At 29.4% G+C, this 21,355-nt stretch overlaps 1 protein-coding gene and 1 long non-coding RNA gene across 2 annotated transcripts; both read left to right on the forward strand.

Moving 5' to 3' along the window:
• The first annotated feature begins 1,321 nt into the window (after positions 1 to 1,321).
• On the forward strand, positions 1,322 to 5,645 carry LOC140671183 (uncharacterized). Its single transcript, XR_012047687.1, has 3 exons — positions 1,322 to 1,488; positions 1,632 to 1,797; positions 4,562 to 5,645. It is a non-coding gene; the product is annotated as an uncharacterized lncRNA (long non-coding RNA).
• Positions 5,646 to 7,110: 1,465 nt separating this feature from the next.
• LOC140671084 (uncharacterized) lies at positions 7,111 to 12,801 on the forward strand. The gene is made up of 5 exons (XM_072902141.1): positions 7,111 to 8,430; positions 9,067 to 9,145; positions 9,987 to 10,165; positions 10,319 to 10,484; positions 11,371 to 12,801. The coding sequence occupies exons 1-5, from the start codon at positions 7,332 to 7,334 to the stop codon at positions 11,729 to 11,731; spliced, it is 1,884 nt and encodes a 627-aa protein (XP_072758242.1). The 5' UTR covers positions 7,111 to 7,331; the 3' UTR covers positions 11,732 to 12,801.
• Positions 12,802 to 21,355: the final 8,554 nt, after the last annotated feature.

A 21,355-nucleotide genomic window follows, 5' to 3' on the forward strand; every position in this document is an offset into this window, starting at 1 on the left:
TTATTCTCTATATTTTTTTATAAAAAATTGAGATTTTATTGATATACAGAAATGTAATTTGTCAATTATCATATATGTTAAACTACACTCTCTAAAATAATGTTTATTTCAAATATTTATGGTTGCAGCTTTAATCAGCTATTTCAGCTCTTTAGCCAGTTACTTCTGGTTAAGTGTAATGAGTTTCGATATGTGGTGGGTATTTAGGTAAATATATCCATTATTATTTTGATATTATACATTATTTTTTAATTAGATTAGAAATAAGATTAAAATTCATAATATACAATCAAACTCGACTGAATAAGATATTCATCTGTGATATGTATAAACGTGTGTGTTCAGATTGTATTTATGACTAATTATTTATAAACTTAAAGTAAACTATTATAATATTTTGAATATATATAAAAAATATTTTATCGTGTCGTGTGTATGTATGTATGTTGTGTATGTGTATTTGTTTGTGTGTATGTGTGCTGATTGATATTATAAAAACTACTACATAGCTTTTTATAAAACAATAATTTCAATATATAAATATGACACATAGCTAAATTTAAATATGTGGAAACCTCTTTCAAATAACCTTGATTTTGACATTTTTTGTCACAAGGACATAACTTTAAGTAACTTTCAAAAAATTGTTGTTTATTAAAAAATTATTGAAAAATAAAGTTTCTCAACTAGACCATAGTGATTTTCACATCGTACACATTCAATAACAACGAATTTTAATACAATTTTTTATTTATGTCTAATAAATAAAACGTGTGAAGGAGGGGCTGCGTCTTTTTCTGTCTATTCTCATCCCGAAAAAATTAATTTAACTTAACCCATTCTGAGGAAGTTAAATTTTCAATTTTTTTCATCTCTAAAAGATGGGTTAGGTTTGATCGGTTTTTATAAAATAGGGATGTTGGGTGAAGGGATGAAGCCTCACTCTTGACCATACGTTCTCTTAAGTATTTAAATTACATTTACTTGTATAACTGATATAAACTTCATGCTTTGACAAATTCAAAAAATCGTACTTAATAATTGGTTTTTAATTAATAATATTTTTTTAATAAGCAACGAGTAACGGCGAAAGTCTTTCGAACGTTATTCAAAGTCATGACCTTAACATCATGTGAGCGTTAAAAAAAGAGATGCCCTAATATGAATATTAACCTTTTATACACAACACATAATTACATAAGACAGATTTTTAAGAATCTTAATTAAAAACATATTTACTTTAATGTACATTTGAATCTCTATTTTTTTATTTGTAACTAGCTAAATGTAAAGTGTAAACTGCGCTTTGTAGAGATTTTCAATCGTTATAAAAAAATGTGAAACGATAAGACAGAAGAAAGTTATTATATTCTATTATTGCTTGGGGAGGTCCCTTCATTCTCACTATTATCTGCATCATCATGGAAATTGCTCCCAGCGTGCCAAAAAGCATTTAACCGAGATTTTATGTCATATGTTGGTTTTATTGTAAGTGTATATTAACATAATTCTATTGACAATATATTTAATTATGATTAACATATCTGAAAATTTATTTTTAAAGTAAAAATATGTTTTGTGTATATTTGCAATGTATTATATAATTGGAGAAGCTTTATTTTTTATTTCAGATGGTGTGCCGGATCAATTGTATAATTATAGGCCCAAAATAATTTGTTCTATTATTAGCATTTCTTTATCCATTCGTACAGCAATAAATATCATGGGCTATGAGAAGGAAACAACTCGTCGTCTTAAAGATTCAGAGAGCCGATGTTATAATGAAAACAAAAAATGGTTCGTACGAAAACAACTCTATATTGATTTTTCTACTTGCATCAATGTGCTTTTACATTTATCTAGGTTTTTCGTAGAAACATATCACTATTTAATCGCTCGCACATTTTTTTAATGGTATCTGTTGTTTTTGAAATTATTTGATAAACAATCAAAATCAATATTTATATGTATTAATACTTTTATTGTTAGCATGAAAATTACTTTCATTGAAATTTTTTATATAATAATTATTATATTAAAACATATTGTATTATTATCAGATACATTATCACATATATCATTCACATATCATATCACATATTCAGATACATTTATCACATATATCATTTTTATTTTACTTATATATATATAATTAACTTTATCCATATAATAAAAAAATATATATTTTTATAACTTTATAATAAAGCTTTATAATTATCCATAGAATGAACATAATATAACTATATAAATTTTTAATAATATTATAAACTTTTTAAATTAATAATATAATTAATTGGCACATTAGGAGAATATAATATGCCTAGCCATAGATTTACTATCGTATCTACCTTTATTAAACGTATATTTTCTTTGATGTATGTGTAACCGTAAAACTATGAATCGTCTGATAATTTTGGAATATAAATTGTGATAATTTAAGATATGATTCGCAGGAACTTCGTTAAATTCAGCTGTAAGAAATGCTTTAATATTTGTATTTTCTATATTTAGAAAATATTTAGAGTAATATATAAACATTTGTTCTAATTTTATAAAAATCCTGAATGTAGGTCTGTTAACAAAATACAATGAATTTTTAGTATAACATTTCAGTTCTACTAATTTTGAAAAGGTAAAAGAAAATGCACTTTTAGATCCCACAGAAAATAAACACTCGGTACAAATTTTGCAGTTTTTACTAATTGATTTAATAATATATCCAGCAATATTATATAACGAATTTAACTTAAGATTTGACAGTTGTTTGAGTGAAAAAGAATGTAAAGGGATTGTTTCTGTATTTATTACATTATTATTAGTATTATTATTATTATTATCCAAAATAAGTTTGTCTTTTTGTTCTTTATCAGATAAGTAATTCAGTAATCCTGCTAAATAATTTCTATCATCGGAATTATAACTACTATTCTTAATATTTTTCAGATACATGGCTATAGAAATAATTTTTAAATCTTGTTTAAATTGTAATGGGTTTGCTATCACATGTTTCAGCCTTATTTGTGAAAAAAGATTTTCTATGCAATCTTGTGTAAATCTGGAAGTTAAAACAAATTGTACGTTTCTGTGTTTAAGAAGATAATCAGTTAATTGAATTATGGATGTAATGGCAATAACAATGCCTCTTTGAACAGGTTTAAAATCACCATTTATACCTATTTTTAATCGTGTAAAAATATCAATTACTTCATATAAAAACGCAATATTTTTATTATATACATGTTTTTTTTTACTGCCAAGCGCTAATTTACAACTTCTTGATGTAACTTGAGACTAAACCATTGATATATAAGTTCTGTAAAATCTATATATTTAAATTTCATGACTAGTAGTCTTTTGAATAATGTTTAAAGTTGACCATTCGGATTGTTGAAAACATTGAACTTATTAAAATTACGTTATAAATTTTCAATATATTAAAATTACGTTATAAATTTTCAATATATCATGTATTTTATTTATAAAAAACCAAGTTAAAAATGAGAAAAAAAGTAAAAAATTAATTAAAAAGAGATATATGTATATACATCATGTATGTATACACAGTAAAAAATAAAATGTTAATTTTAACATTTTTTGCACGTTCTAGAAAATCCACGCTAAATTTTAAATTAAAATAACTCATTTAATGTGTGTTACTTATTGACAAATTAGAAATATTAAGTAATTTACGCAAAACTTTACATTTATTTCTGTTATTGTGGTTTTAAGTGTGAGAGAGAGTGTGTGTGTGTGAGAGAAAGAGAAGATGCATTTGTTTTATGTATGTACGCGTGATTGGTGTGTACGTATGATTGATGCATGATTGGCAGCGAAATGCGCGACGCGCGTATGCATACATGAGAGCGCGACATAAGTCCGCGACAATTGAATAGCAAAAAAAAAATATTATGACACATCAGGAGAAGACATTAAGACATTAGTGTGTGTGCAGTTTTATCGCGAGGTTTCTTTTTGAGGTGATTTAATTTTCCGTTTGATTAGTGTCCCTTTTCTTTCGGGATAGTTTAACTATTTAATAGATAGCAAGAAAATATTATCCCACATAAGTGTGATGTAAAAATAACATACAGATTAATTAAAAACTTCATAAAAAAGTAGAAAACTTGTAAGAAATGTTGATAAAACATTTTATAGTTCGTGATTACTCAAAGATTTATTTTAACTTTTCTTAGAATGTTAAATTGATTTTTAAACATATTGATTTCAAACGATTGTTAATAATGTATTAAAAAGACTCAAAAGAATATTCCATTTATAAGAGACGTACACAAAGTGTTAATTTATGAAATTGACATAAATGTAACGCATGAAAATGTTATAAAAATAATAGCATATCAACTGCATGTTAATTTTATATTAAAGTTGTAATCAAAACGTGGTAACGCAAGAAAATTTTAACATATGAACGCCCCATTTTTTACTGTGTATGTATGTATATTTGCTTACATAAATCATTAGAATATCATATAAACGTAATATTAATAATCACCTATATCATAATTTTAAAATATATAAAAAAGGTTCTTATATTTATTTGCAGGGTCAAGCTGTATCTAAAACTGTTTATAATGTTGTTTGTCATAATAGCCATAGAGTGGAGTATAATTACAGTGTGGGAATTTTGGCTGTATAATGGTGTTGATTTATCAGCGACTTAGCGGGCTTATATTAGAAACCATTAAAGATATTGGTGTTTTCATCATATTTGTGTGTAAGAAAACAATTATGCAATCGCTGTTAAAGCATTTCTGTCAAAATTGCCGAAATATTTTCAAAAATGTCATACTCAGTAAACGTTACAATCTTGAAGACGTACATCATCATGTCAAAGACAATAAGTCTATGGAAATATATCGACAAAGCGAAACGACGGACAAAGAATTTATCTAATAAAATCAATTTTATATACAAGATGTCTCAAACTTACCGCATCATCCGATAAATCAGAATTGTGAAATTATTTAGAAATAAAAATCTATATATTTAAATTTCATGACTAGTAGTCTTTTGAATAATGTTTAAAGTTGACCATTCGGATTGTTGAAAACATTGAACTTATTAAAATTACGTTATAAATTCTCAATATACCATGTATTTTATTTATAAAATATTAATTATATTGATAAAGCGCGTGAATTTCCACAATTCGATTAGTCATTTTTAAACGCTTCTCATTTAAAAATTACTGTAGAATTTGTTAGTAGTAATGATGGGCGGTCTCGATTTGATTTTCAGAAAATTGATCATTTTCTTCCAAAATTTGATTTGTATCAACAAAGCGAAAGGATGGACAAAGAATTTAGCCATTGAGATAAATTTTATATAAAATGTTCTAAACCTATCGCATCACTTGATAATAAGATTTGTAAAGTTGTTTAGAAACAAAAATCTTAATATTTATTAAAGTTCGTGATTACAGTAGTCTTTGAATGACGTTTAAAGCAACACAATTGGATTGTTAAAATTATTGAAATTATTATTGAAAATATTAAACTACGCGCGCATTATAAATGTTCAACATGTAATTAAATTTTAGCATATATTTTATAAAATGTAATTTTGATAAATCGCGCGAATTTTCAACAATTCAATTAGTCATCTTTAAACGCTTCTCAATCAGAAATTACTGTAGAATCTGTTATTAGTATAGATACTGCGGAAAGTTTGGGACTTGTTAAATTTAGTCAATTTTTTTTGTAGGCATTCAATTATTATATCTAATTCGATACATGTATCATAATGTAAATATATGTATATCTTACGTATTTTTTGTGTCTTTCTTTTTAATCTTAATCTGAAAACAATTAAACAAAATTTTATCCTAATTTGAAATGTGATGTCAGCTGTTTTATACCATAAACATTAAAAAAAAACAACATAATTTTTCTGACGTTATTTAATAATACAATATTGATATCAGAAACTTTAATATTGAGCAGACTTAAAATTTCAATTCCATTCATAATAAAGTTCTACAAAATACCTCTGCAAACATTGTACAAATGCAAATTCAAAATAAGCAAGTTTATGATGAAAAAAAAATTAATTGTCGCTTGCTTTTGAAGCGTCTATCCTACCTAAATATGTAATTGTCTGTTGCATATGCAAATTGCTACTTCGTCTTATGTCATCTATAATTCATTAGTTTGTCATCTATAATTTATTAGTATTTATACCAAAATATATTGCACAAAATTATTTATTTCATCTTTGACTGTTTGTTTATAATTTTAGTTTTTTACACTAATAAGAGTCTGGCAGTGACGCTCACGCACTCAATAATTATTACTTTATTATCCATTATAGAAAAAAATGGTTCTGGACTTTTCGACTCAGGTTTCCATGAGAAATATCGCTGTATTAATAGGCGCCAATTAAGTGGCACTCTGTATATATATACGTATATAAATAATCTTTTTATATAAAATTAGATACAAAACTCAAATCTTTTACTTAACACTTTTACTCTTCTCATCCTTATATTTTACAACTTTATTTGTATTTTTAGAAGTAAATTAAAATTAAAAGTTCAAAATATTTGAATCTATATCCTTGACATTTAAATCTATCCTTGAAATATTTTCTAAGAATAATTTTAAATGTAGTCCCCTTTATGTAAATAATTAAAAACCGGTTTTGCATAATACTTCATTGTCGATTTCTATCTTAACAGGCTAACTATCAGTATAAAATAAAGGAAGAAGTAAATTTTGTTTATGTGTATTTGTATGTGATTTTAATTCTTTTCAATAATAAATAAATTCTAGACCTATTTTAGATAAATTTTAAAAATAAATTTTTTGATCGTATCATAGTATCTTTAATAAAAATCGGAAAATCTTTATTATTTAATAAAGCTGTCTTGTTTCTTACAGATTTTATATAATATTTTTAAAAATGTAATAAATTTTAATTAAAACATTAACTTTTTAAACATATTTACAATCTTTTTGCTATAAACTGATTCGCCTAATATTTGCAGAAGTTTACTAATAACATTTTTTAAGCATCCTATATATGACTTCTTAGTAGGTAGATTACTTCTTTATCATCATTGACAATTCGCCGACCACGGCAGTCTCTTCTTGTTCATCGCGCGAATATGTGTGTTCTTTGCCACTTCTACTGATCGTACATTTGCAAGCATTGATTTCTTCTTTTTTTCAGAAAAGAGCATGGTTGTCGCAATCAAATCATCTCAGACAAACAACATGCATATTCTCATTTCCGCAATTTAGTATTGCACCCGTTAGACATTATATTAAAAAATTTCTGTCTAAATACCAAATTAATTTCGCAAATTATTGACAATGTACGATAAAAGTTTTGGACTTTGGTGTTGTGCGCTTTTGTTCTTTGCTTCATCTACAATATCTCTGCAGAATTTTACAATTGACAGCGAACAGCTAAACATTTCGATGGTGAAAAATGAGCTTTTGCTTTACGCAAATTCTACTGAAAAAAAAGACAACGAGACGGTCTTCAATCAATACGATTTTCACAAAGATTTCACCATGGATTTTGAAAATGGTCAGGATGTGTTCCGTATTAATTCCAGAAGTAACGGTCGCAAAGATGGTGATTGGATTCAGAATGAATTTGTCGTGCATTATGTGAAATATCATAAGAACCGTAATCAAATGAAAAAGGAGCGACGAGAGAACTTTACAAAGGTCGACAACAATAGTCACTCGAATAATGAAAATGACAATGAGACTGACATCGTTCCATACGAGACATGTGATAATATTGCTCGCATTCGCCTTTGTTGTTCTTTTGGTTATCGCTATGAAATGTTCCACAATTGCACATTAACTGGAGAATCTGAATATAATTTCACAGATGTATATAACTTCTGGAGCGAATCGATGCAGACTGAATGTAAGAAAGATGATGAAATTATTTTTCAAATGATTTTTAAAGATGCGTGCGCAGACCATACTGAAACCGGAATTGTATTTATTAGTCTTGTAGAGAATTATGAGTACAATATAAACAAATTCATTTTTTTCCCGAATGGCACTTTATATCTTTCTTACTTTAACGAATTCGTCGAATTAACATCTTATTGTCTAGCATTTCTTAAGAATCCTGATCGAGTTTATGCGATTGTCTGCTCGAAAACTATATCAGAAACCACTCAAGATGAAGTGGATTATTTGGAGAAAGTCATTAAACCGTTATTGCTTGTATTAGATGTTTTGTATTGGATTGTGCATATAGTGTCCATGCTATGTATGCTGGCACTATTTTTGGTATATTATATGCTGCCATTTCACAATATACATAGTTTCATGCTGCGTAGATACAGCAGTATGTTATTTATCCATGACATTGTTAACATAGTTTCGAAATTTTTCTATCTAATTAAGGAGAAAAATCTGGCGTATATCATCTGTGTCGCACACGGTACAGTATAACCTAACCATGTAATTGTAATATGTAGTAATGCAGCCAATGCAGTGTATATTCAATAAACGCTAGATATTCCTGAAATATTTACAAAATGTTCCTAACATCCAAAATGAACATCCGAAAATTATTCCAAAACATTCCAGAATATTTAAAGAATCTACAGAGAATATTCAAATGAGCATAAAATATTTTGATTTTTTTATCATTTTCTATACTGTTTTATTCTATTTTTTTATTTCATTTTTATGTTCTATACATATATTAAATTTTACACTGAATATTCCTTATTAAACATACATATAATGTTCATAGAATATTCTGAATATTTCACAATTATTTGAATGTTTTATGAACATTTCTTTACTACTCCAGGTTGTACAGAACTTTTGGAATACGAATATTTCAGAAATATTTACGTTTACTGGGTATATTTGACTGATTTGTGTACATTTCTGTTATTCTTCATAAATTTTTATAAATTGATTTTTACAATTAGTTATAAATGGAAGTTTATTCTTTTACACATAAATATGCCAATTATTTATTTTATTTATTTATTTATTATTATATTTATATTAAAGAATACACTCTATAAGTGTTGTTCATTTCAAATATTCTCCATGATTGCAGGTTTAATCAATTATTTTTGCTCTTTAGCAAGTGCTTTCTGGTTAAGTGCAATGAGTTTTGATATGTGGAACACATTTAGGTAAATATATCAAGTATGTTTTCTATATATATGTATTCTGCATTATTTATTGCATACATTAAATTTAATATAGGAATTAATATTATATTATGGAATCGAACTCGACAGAATGAAATATTCATCTGTGATATATATGTATATATATTTATATATATATCTATATATGTATACAAATTTATAAACAATAATATGCGTTTAGATTAAATCTATTCTTAAGACTAATTATTTATAAAGTTAAAATAATATCAAACGTCCGTGATAGCGGCGCGACGTCAAGTTAAAAAAAAATGATTATTTTTATAAAAAAAATAATTCATAAAATAAAGAAACAACTTCATGGACATCGTTGCGCCGCTGCCGTATAGCTTATCCGGAATTTTTATGTAACGTAAGTTTTGATTAAGATTTTTTAGGAACTAAAGTCGTAGTCAAAAATCTAACATTTTTCTTATATAATGTCAACGCGAGCTTTCGATTGCGACCAATCTGAAAATGATTGGTGCAGTTAATCTTGAGAACTCGAAATCTCATACCCGAAAAGTACAATTTTTCACTTTTAAGATTCAGATCAGTCACACGTATGTAGATACATACGCACACATCCAGAGCGAGTTTGTCCAAAGGTGCATTTATAACAGTTATATATATGATCATTCGTTTGATTGATTGTGAGTGTGCAAATATATGTATTTTAAGAGCAAAATTATATATCATTATTGATAAAAGCATAATAAATATAAATTAACTATAAATATCTAAATAAATAAATAATAATATACATTTGCATCCTAATTTCTTATTTATTACTGGCTAAATGTAAAATGTGAATTGTTCTTTGCAGAGATTTTCGTTCGTTAACAAAAAACACGGACCAACAAAAGAGAAAGAAGCTCTTATATTCTGTCTTTGCTTGGGGAGGTCCTTTCATTCTCGTTATTATCTGTATCATCATGGAGACCGTTCCTGGCGTGCCAAAAAGCATCCAACCGAGATTTAACCCTGATCAGTGTTGGTTTCGTCGTAAGTGTATATTACTGTTAACATAATTCTATTATCGTTTAATTACAATGATAACTGATTTGAAAATTTATATTAAAAGTAACAGAATGTTTTGTGAGTGCATATACTTGCAATATATGATATAATTTAAAAAGCTTTATTTTCCTATTTCAGAAGGTACGCCGGATCAGTTGTATCATTACGGTCCTAGAATAATTTGTACTATTATCAGCATTTCCTTATCCATTCATACAGCATTAAAGATCATGCGTTATGAGAAGAACACAACTCATCGTCTCCGAGATTCAGAGAGCCGATGTTATAATGAAAATAAGAAATGGTTTGCATATAAATATCTATATTAATATATATAGTCTCTATTTTGTTAATAATATATATGCAGTAGTATTCACTTTTGAATGGTATAGCAAAATTAATCGTTTTTTTTATCACCTACGACATTTGTTGATGCAAGAGAGAGTTGAACATTTTTAGATTCTTCTACTTGCGGCAATTTGCTTTCACGTTTGTGAGATTTTTTATAAAAACTATCACCGCTATTCAATCGCGAGAACATATTTTCCAATACTATCTGTTGTTTTTGAAAATATATGATAAACAATAAGAGTAAAATCAAGATAATTATTTATATCTATTAATCTTTTTATTGTTAGCAAATTACTTTCTTTGAAATTTTTAAAGTGAATTATTCTTTTTAAAGGTTATTAATATCGTGGATATTTATCATACTAGAGTATACAGGGTGTCGGGTAAATCGTAAAAAATCTCTCGTGTACAGAAGGAGCGGATCAAAGATATACTAGACCTTACTTTATGTATATGTACGATTCCGAAATTCGCAAAATGATACAGAATTTTTTTGATCCGCTCTATTGTACACAAGAGATTTTTTACAAATTACCGGACACCTTGTATATACATATGTAAATGTGTATACATACTATACACAATGTCGCGCGGGCGTACGTGTGTGTGTATGTGTGTGTGTGTGTGAGTGTGTGCGTAGGTGTGTGTGTACGTATCATAAAGTAAATGGCACGCGGAACTCGCGTCTATAATATCTAATATATCTAAAAATATAAAATAATCAGGATTTTTCAAATTTTTAATTTTAATGAATTATTTGAATATTTATAAGCTTGATTTTAATAATCAAAGATATCATAATTTTAAAATATTTAAAAAATTGTTCTATTTATTTGCAGGGCCAATCTGTATCTAAAATTGTTTATAATGCTGTTTGTCATAATAGCCATAGAGTGGGTTTTAATGACAACGTGGGCATTTTGGCTGTTTAATAATTATACTTTAGCAACGTTTTACATCGTCTTTACTATAGCTGCATTAGAAATCATTAAAGATATCGGTGCTTTTATTATATTTGTGTGTAAGAAAACAATTATACAATCGCTATTAAAGCATATCGGTCAGAATCGCCGATATGGTCTCACAATTTTTAAACGCAGAAGTTCTTATAGTTTTGAAAATGTACATCACCGTGTCAAACACAATAATTTTACGGAAAAATATCAACAAAGCGAAACGACGGAGGAAGAATTTATCTAACGAGATCAATTTTATATAAAATATCCTAAACCTATCGTATCACCTGATAATAACAGATTTGTGAAGTTGTTTAGAAACAAAATTCTTAATATGTAAATACATAGCAAAAATACGATCAACATAAAATAAATAAATATATTAAAGGACACAAGGACTCCATTCCGAAATATAAAAAAATCAAATGTTGTTTACAAAATTATTTGTAAACATTGTAATTCATACATAGGACAAACTAGCAGGAAGCTCAGTAGCAGAATTACAGAACATAGGTTCTCTTTTCATCAGTCAAATATTCACCATCGTAATTGTCATACTATACATCTAGTTTTCTCCATTTTGACTTTGAATATATAGCCTTGGGGATTCTTTTCCGCGACATCTATTTTGTTATTTTATAATTTATATCTCAGTAAAAATGAGTTCAAACTTAATTGTATTGTGTGAGTGTGACTTATTATAATTTTCTGATGGATGTCTATCATCAGCTTTTTCACGGATAATCGGAAATCAGTATTCGTTAACCCCAGCTATTATCATTTTACCGACGTCTGGATTTGCCAAAAACAGTGAATTCAATGAAATAAATTTTTATTTGTTTTTTTCATCTTATTGTCCCGTTTAAGTCTAAATAATTCTTATAAATTTCCATGGAATCTTTTATCTATAAAAATCACTAAGCTATTACATACATCCATTTTTGTAATTAATTATCGCATCTCTCCATCTCTCTTACTTTTTTATTTTTTTGTACCCTTCTACTCTATAGAATAACCCATGTATTAAAGTTTATCGGCACTCATATGCCAGATTACTAAATACATTTGAGGATAATTTCTTTCCTTTCTAATTAACCCCTGTATTTATGTTTACCGGCTTTCACACGTTAAGTTACTAAATACATTTGAGACTAGCTCTTTTTAAATTCTTCTTTTTAACCCGTGTATTTAAGTTATTATACACAAAAAGATAAATTCACAATTTCAATTTACCTCTCCTTTCTTTTCTTCCAAATAAAATAACGATTTATTAAATTCTCAATAATCTCTTCTCTTTTTATTATTCATTGTAGAACACCGAAATAAGTAATAAAGAATTGTTCAAAAAGTATATAATTATTAATAAACAAATAAACTTTTGTGAATTAAGCTTGGTGAATATTATTTTTTTTATATATATTTAATTTTTATTTGTATGCATGTTTTATCTCATAAATTTTAAATTCTTAATTTTACTTTAATTCACATGCGTGCGACAAATACACTTCTGACTATCATCAATATACCCTTTTACATTTAGTCACTTATACATTTTGATATTACTTTAATCTTTTTTTACTGTATTAATTATACATTGTAAAGACCAGTCAAAACCTAAAATTTAACGTTAAAATTCCTCCCGCATTCTTCTGACTGATGACCGTCGAATTTGTGTAATACCCGCGATAATAATTACAAATACAACCACCTACACATTACATTAGTAGCATTTACAAATATATGTATTCGTATTTTCTTTTTATGTTACCGCGGATAATAATGTTAAATTCTGTATCTTTATTCTATATTTTCTCAAATTTTTTTATAATAAATTATAATGTTTCATTTTAATAATTAATTTATTTAATTAACCTCACTCTTGCTTCTAATCCGAAATCGCACAAGGTCCCGTCCTGTGTAACAGAGATTAAATTCTCTTACCGAAAAGGGACCATCGAACGAACGGCCTACTAGCCTAGTAAAAGAAACCTTCGAGGTCTTTGACAGATTAAAACCTCTGTATAGTTTGTTCGAGTCGAAAGCGTTTAAAATACGAAGCGCTTTTCGACAAGTCGCGTCCTTTCACTGACTCATCCTTTTTCGAATCTGGGTGGAACAATATATTACATGGGATTATTTATTTCATCTCTGATTGTTTGTTTATAATTTCAATTTTTCACACTGATGAGATTCAGACAAGGAGAGAAACGTTTGATATTTGCGTTTATCTATAATTTTTGAAGAATCTTTTATTGTTTTTAGATAATGATTAAATTTTTTGCGCATTTGATTTTTAAATATTAATCATATTTACGTTGTTCCTTGAGCGGCTTTTCAGTTAATTATTTTTGTATTAATTTTGACATATACTGTCAAAAAGTCATTATTTTTAAAAATTATCAATAACTTTCATCTATTGACCATTGTTTAATATAAATATAAGTATAAGTAAAAAATGTTTCATAAATTATACGTAATTCAACTTCCACGTATGTATACTTGGTAAAACTCCTACTTACATAAGATTTTTATTTATTTACATGTAGTAAATGCTTTCGCAGCAATGCAAGATAAACATTATTGGACACCTACACATTGCACGTTATGACGTTATTGCACACATACATCAAATTATAATAAGTACCTCGTTGTCTCATGTGTGTAATCGAAACTGTCAGTAAATCAAAGCTGTCGATATGTTGTGCGCAAACGAAGTGGTTTGCAGTTGAAAATGTAGGTATTTATTGGAGCCCTCTTGAAAGTACAAACACACACATACACGATAAAATATTTTTTCGTACAAATTCAAAATATTATGGTAGGATATTTTACTTTTATAAATATATTGTAGATATAATTTGTACGCATATATTTATATACCGAACATATAGTTTATTGTGACGCGTCTGATTATATAATCTAAATCATGATTTTATATGAAACTGAATTTATATTATTAATATAATATGAAAAACATACTTCATAAATTTACCTATAATCAAAAAATTTATTATAAAAAACAATTGAAATCAAATATAATTGTAAAAAAATGTTATATATTAATTTTATTTCATATATATATATATATATATATATATATATATATATATATATATATATATACATATATATATTTGTATATAAATAATATTTTTTAATAAAATCAACTAAAACCTTCAAACCTCTTACTTAATACTTTTGCTTTTCACATTTTTATATTTTGGAACTTCATTTGTTATCTTTTACGAATACACTAAAATTATAAGTCGAGAATATTTGAATCTATCCCTTAACATCTAAATCTATGTCCTTGAAATATTTTCTAAGAATATTATTTAATGTAGTTTCCTTGATGTAAATAATTACAAACCGGTTGTTTACATAATATTTCATTGTCGACTTCTATTTTAGCAGACATATTATCAGTATAAAATAAAAGAAAAAGTAAATTATTCTTATATTTGTAATTGATTTTAATTGTTTTTAATATTCTAGAAATGAATTTTTCGACTGTATCTTTAATCATTGTATCTCTATTAAAGGTAATTAAACCTTATTTAATGAAGTTCACTTCTCACAGATTTTACATAATATTTTTAAAAATGTAATAAATATTAATTAAAACATTAACTTTCTAAACATCTCTAACGATCTTTTTGCTATAAATTGATTCGCTTAATATTTGTAGAAATTTAATAAACTAATAAAATTTTTTAAACATCTTATATATGACTTCTTAGTAGATAGATTGCTTCTTTATCATTATTGACAATTTGTCGACCACGGCAGTCTCTTCTTGTTCATCGCGCGAATATGTGTCTTCTTTGCCACTTCTACTCGTCGTACATTTGCAAGCATTGATTTCTTCCTTTCTTCAGAAAAGAGCATAGTTATCGCAATCAAATCATCTCAAACAAACAACATGCATATTCTCATTTCCGCAATTCAGTATTGCAGCCGTTAGACATTATATTAAAAAATTTCTGTCAAAATACCAAATTAATTTCGCAAATTATTGACGATGTACGATAAAAGTTTTGGACTTTGGTGTTGTACACTTTTGTTCTTCGCTTTATCTACAATATCTCTGCAGAATTTTACAATTGACAGCGAACAGAAAAACATTTCGATGGTGAAAAACGAGCTTTTGCTTTACGCAAATTCTACTGAAAAAAAAAGACAACGAGACGGTCTTCAATCAATACGATTTTCACAAAGATTTCACCATGGATTTCGAAAATGTTCAGGATGTGTTCCGTATTCATTCCAAAAGCAACGGTCGCAAAGATGATGATTCGATTCAGAATGAATTTCCCGTGCATTATGTGAAATATGATGAGAAACGTAATCAAATGCGAAGGGAGCTACGAGAGAACTTTACAAAGGTCGACAACAATAGTCACTCGAATAATGAAAATGACAATGAGACTGACATCGTTCCATACGAGACATGTGATAATATTGCTCGCATTCGCCTTTGTTGTTTTTTTGGTTATCGCTATGAAATGTTCCACAATTGCACATTAACTGGAGAATCTGAATATAATTTCACAGATGTATATAACTTCTGGAGCGAATCGATGCAGACTGAATGTAAGAAAGATGATGAAATTATTTTTCAAATGATTTTTAAAGATGCGTGCGCAGACCATACTGAAACCGGAATTGTACTTGTTAGTCTTGTAGTGAATGCTGAGTACAATTTAAACAAATTCATTTTCTTCCCAAATGGCACTTTATATCTTTCCTACTTTAACGAATTCGTCGACTTAGGATCTTATTAAGACTATTTATTTAAAAAGTTAAACTACACTATTCTAATATTTTGAATTTAGACAAATATTTAATGTTTTGTGTGAGTGAGTTTGTGTATGTGTATGTGTGTGCTGATTGATATATAAAAACAACTATATGTTTCTTTATAAAACGATAATTTCTGTGCAGAAATGTGACGTGGGTAAATATGAATATTGAAATATATTTCTTTACAAATGATTGACTTTAAATTATTTTGTGACCCAACAAAGAGAGGACATGTACTCTACTTCACCGATACTGATAAAAATTTATTTATGAGTAGTTGTAGTCCAATAAAGTTTCCATAAAAAGCCATTTGATGCACTTTTTCGAATTTGCAGAAAAAATTTATAAAGTAAAAAAAATAAATGATAAAAATTTAACGTAAAACGTACGCGAAAAATTCATAAAGAATAAAATATATTTAAAAAAATAATTTTCGTTTATGAATTTTTTCCCTGCTAATTTCGAGGAGTGCATCGAATTATTTTGCAAAGAAACTTCATTGGACAACTATTCATAAAAAAATTTACAAAAAATTGCGAAACTTATGCAAATATTAAAATGTGAAATTATTTTTAATAAATAATGTTTTTTTTTAATATTTATATATAATTGTTATTTATTAATTAAATTATAAAATTATCTCTTTTGCTTTCCTCTATGAGCACTTAAAATACGCCTACATTTTGCATTAAATTTTTATTCTTTATTTTTATTTCTTTGTGAATTTTTTCTTTGCAATTTCGGAGAAGTGCATCGAATGGCTTTGAAAAGAAATTTCATTGGATGACAACGACTTATAAAATATTTATTATTAAGATTAGTGAAGCAGAGTAGGTGACCTTTCTTTATGAATAACTATTAAAAGATTCTAAATTTTTTATTAAAAATTATTAACAAGACAAGACAGATTTTTAAGCAACTTAACAAGAAACATACTTATTTAATATACATTTGCATCCTAATTTCTTATTTATTATTGGCTAAATGTAAAGTGTGAATTGCTCTTTGCAGAGATTTTCGTTCGTTAACAAAAAAAATAGACCAACAAGAAACAAGGAAGCTTTTATATTCTCTTTTTGCTTGGGAAACTTCGTTCATTTTCGTTATTTTCTCTATCATCATGGAGACCGTTCCTGGCGTGCCAAAAAGCATCCAACTGAGATTTAACCCTGATTATTGTTGGTTTTGTAGTAAGTGTATGTTACTATTAACATGATTCCATTGACAATACATTTAATTATAATTAATTTATCTGAAAATTTACATTAAAAATAAAAATATGTTTTGTGTATATTTACAATATAAGAACAATTTGAGAAGCTTTATTTTTTATTTCAGATGGTGCGGCGGATCAGTTATATAATTATAGGCCTAAAACGATTTCTATTTTAATTAGCATTTGCTTATCTATTCATACAGCATTAAAGATTATGAACTATGAAAAGGACTCAGCTCGTCGTCTGAAAGATTCAGAGAGCCGATGTTATAGTTATAATAAAACATAGTACGTACATAAACATCTCTATATTAATATATCTTTCTCTCTTGTTAATAAGATTGCAAATTTATTTGTTTTTTGTCATCTTTGACATTTGTTGGTGCAAGAGAGAGTTGAACATTTTTAGATTCTTCTATTTGGCAATGAGCTTATACATTTATGAAATTTTTTTGTAGAAACATATCACCACTATCTAATCGCGCGTATATTTTCTCAGTATTATCTGTTATTTTCGAAAATAAATGATAAACAAGAAGAATAAATTCAAGATTAATATTTATATCTATTAATGCTTTTATTATTAGCGTGGAAGTTACTTTTCTTGAAACTTTTATACTGATTAATTTTTTTAGAGATTATTTATATTACGAATATTTATCAGATTATAATATACTTAGTATATACAGATGTATGACTTACTTTTAAAGAGATGTATAAAATGTATAAAATATTTTTTTAAAGTTTTCTAAAGTTAATCATAAATCGTATATATGTGGGATAATATTTTCTTGCTATCTATTAAATAGTTAAACTATCCCGAAAGAAAAGGGACACTAATCAAACGGAAAATTAAATCACCTCAAAAAGAAACCTCGCGATAAAACTGCACACACACTAATGTCTTAATGTCTTCTCCTGATGTGTCATAATATTTTTTTTTTTGCTATTCAATTGTCGCGGACTTATGTCGCGCTCTCATGTATGCATACGCGCGTCGCGCATTTCGCTGCCAATCATGCATCAATCATACGTACACACCACGCGTACATAAAACAAATGCATCTTCTCTTTCTCTCACACACACACTCTCTCTCTTACACTCGGTCATTCTGACCGGACACTCGCCCCGAATGTCCGCTGCCTTTATCTTCTTCTTCACTCTGGTATAGGTCTTCGCCGTCATCGCTTGTCCAAGGCTTCATGGAATCAGCGGCAGATGAGGTCTGCTTGGGTCCTTCGCCTTCTCCTATCCGGCGCACCACGTAGCGATCATTGCGCAGGACTTTGATAATCTCATATGGTCCATAAAATTTATGAGTGAACTTAGAACCAGGTCCTAGTTGCGTACGACGAATGGCAACGATATCGTTTTCACGATATTGGAAGGCTTTCTTTCTGCCTTTATTGAAATTACGCTTGTTTTCTAATTGGGTTCGTTGGATGTTCTCTTTTGCTTGACGACGCAGTTCTTCTCGCTCATTGTCAAACGTGGTGATTAGCTCGTCGTTCAAGAGCTCTTTGATTTGTGGGTCATCTGATAATCGTGCGTCTACTCCAAATATCAACCGAAAAGGTGTTGCTCTGGTGCTTCGATGCGGTGAAGTGTTGAGACATCTTTGTGCAACGTCCAAATGTCGGTACCATTCGTTCGGGTTGGGCGCTGAAAGCTTTGTCAATAGCGGTATTAGAGTACAATTTACCCTTTCTACCTGACCATTGGCTCTGGGTATCCCCGTAGTCGTTAAAGTGTGTTCGATGCCCTCCTCGTGGCAGTAAGTCTCGAACTCCTTGGAAGTAAACGCCGTACCTCTGTCGGAGATGATTCTTCGAGGATTGGTAAAGATATAGGACTGCTTTCGTAGCCGGTCAATAACTTCCGCTGACGTCGTCGATTTTGTTCCATACAGCCAAACAAATTTGCTGAAAGCATCTATTAAAACAAGAATGTGCGCGTAAGACTTTTTGGTAGATGGCAACGGACCCAGGTGATCAATGTGGAAAGTATCAAAGGGTACGCTGCCTTTCTCGAGATGATTAAGAAAACCTTCTTGTTTTCCTTGTCGTCGCTCGGCCAGGATACACGGAATGCAGTTCTGAATCACTTTTTCCACTTTTGATCTTAAACCAGGTATCCAGTAGTCGTTTTGGATGAGTGTCTCCGTTTTGTTCGTTGCGAAATGGCTCGTTCATGCATCTTTCGTATTAGCTGCAATTGCATTGACCTAGGAATCACAACACGTACCTCGTCGCCGACATCTTTATATAGTAAACCGCTTTGCATAGTGTAACCCTTGAGTCGTCCTTCTCTCGCTTTCTCGATCTTTTCTTTTAGGTCGTCGTCGTCTTTTTGTGCATTCCTGAGCCGCGCCGTTAGACTTTCTGAACTCTCGTTGATCGTCAAACAGACAGGAAGCGGATTTCGACTTAAAGCATCGACGTGTCTCATGCTTCGTCCTGATCGGTGCTCTATGGAATATTGGAATTCCTCTAATAACAGCGCCCACCGCGCTACTCGAACGCAAAGGTCCTTTTTGCCCATCGTCATAGTAAAAGCCTTACAGTCAGTCACGATCTTGAAACGTATACCCAATAGGTATACTCGAAATCGCCGAAGAGCTCTGATGATAGCCAATACCTCGAGCTCGTAGCTTGAATATTTCTCCTCCGCCGGTGTGGTTTTACCACTCGCGAAATATACCGGATGTAGAAATCCATCGTCTTCGTCGCGTTGCAAAAGAATGGCTCCGTAGCCGTACTTTGATGCGTCAGTGTAGAGTTCCGTCTCAGCTTCCATTCGGTATAGATTAAGCACAGGTCGGCAACTAAGATGTGTCTTCAGAGACTCAAACGCCTCTCTTTCATCAGTACCAAAACTGAATTTGGCGTCGGCTCGTAAAAGGTTTGAAAGAGGTCGTGCGATTCTCGAATAGTTGGCAATAAATTTTCTGAAATAGCCCGTTAATCCCAGGAAAGCTTGCACTTGTCGAATGTTCATTGGTTCAGCAAAACGTTTGACTGCCTCAATTTTTCGTTCTGACGGCTAAACAGTACCATTTTCAATGATGTAACCCAGGAACTCAACGCGTCTCTTCAGAAAACAGCACTTCTTCCAGTTGATGTTCAGACCAGCCTTGCTTGCTATCTCAAATATTATGCTTAGCCTTTTCAATCCATCTTCATGGTTGTTAGAGAGGACAATGAGATCATCCATATAGGTTAAAACTATTCCGTCTCGAATGGCGTTTCGAAAAATTGCGTTTACGTACCGTTGGAAAACTGACGGTGAGTTGCACAGACCAAAAGGAACGCGCAAAAATTCGAACTGTCCGTCGGAGATAATAAATGCTGTATACTTTATACTTGCGGGTTCAACTGGTACGTGGAAGAAACCATTTTTTAGATCAAGGGTACTGAAGACCTTCGCGCCCTGCAGCCGGTCCAGCTGGTCTTCAATTAGTGGCAACGGGTACCGATCTCGGACAATCTTCTTGTTGAGGAGTCGGTAATCCACACATAATCGATGCGTTCCATCCTTCTTTTTAACGAGCACTACAGAGCTGGCGTATTCAGATGTTGAGGGTCGGACGATGCCTTGATTTTGCCACTCCGCGATCTGAGTGTTCACAATGTCTCTCTCGGCAGGCGCAAGACGCCTTGCTTTTTGATACACCGCTGTATCGTCTTTTAATACGAGTCTCATGGTTATGGTCGTCTCTGTCGTCTTATTAGGTTTGTAATTTTCGATCCACGCCGCAATTCGCTCCTTCGTATCTTTGTCTTCGATGTGAGAAAGATCAACCTTTTCGACATCATTTTCATCAAACACATTAATCTGTAGAATCTCGG

This window comes from Anoplolepis gracilipes, chromosome 11, assembly GCF_047496725.1.
Source record: "Anoplolepis gracilipes chromosome 11, ASM4749672v1, whole genome shotgun sequence".
In the NCBI taxonomy this organism is placed as follows: domain Eukaryota; kingdom Metazoa; phylum Arthropoda; class Insecta; order Hymenoptera; family Formicidae; genus Anoplolepis; species Anoplolepis gracilipes.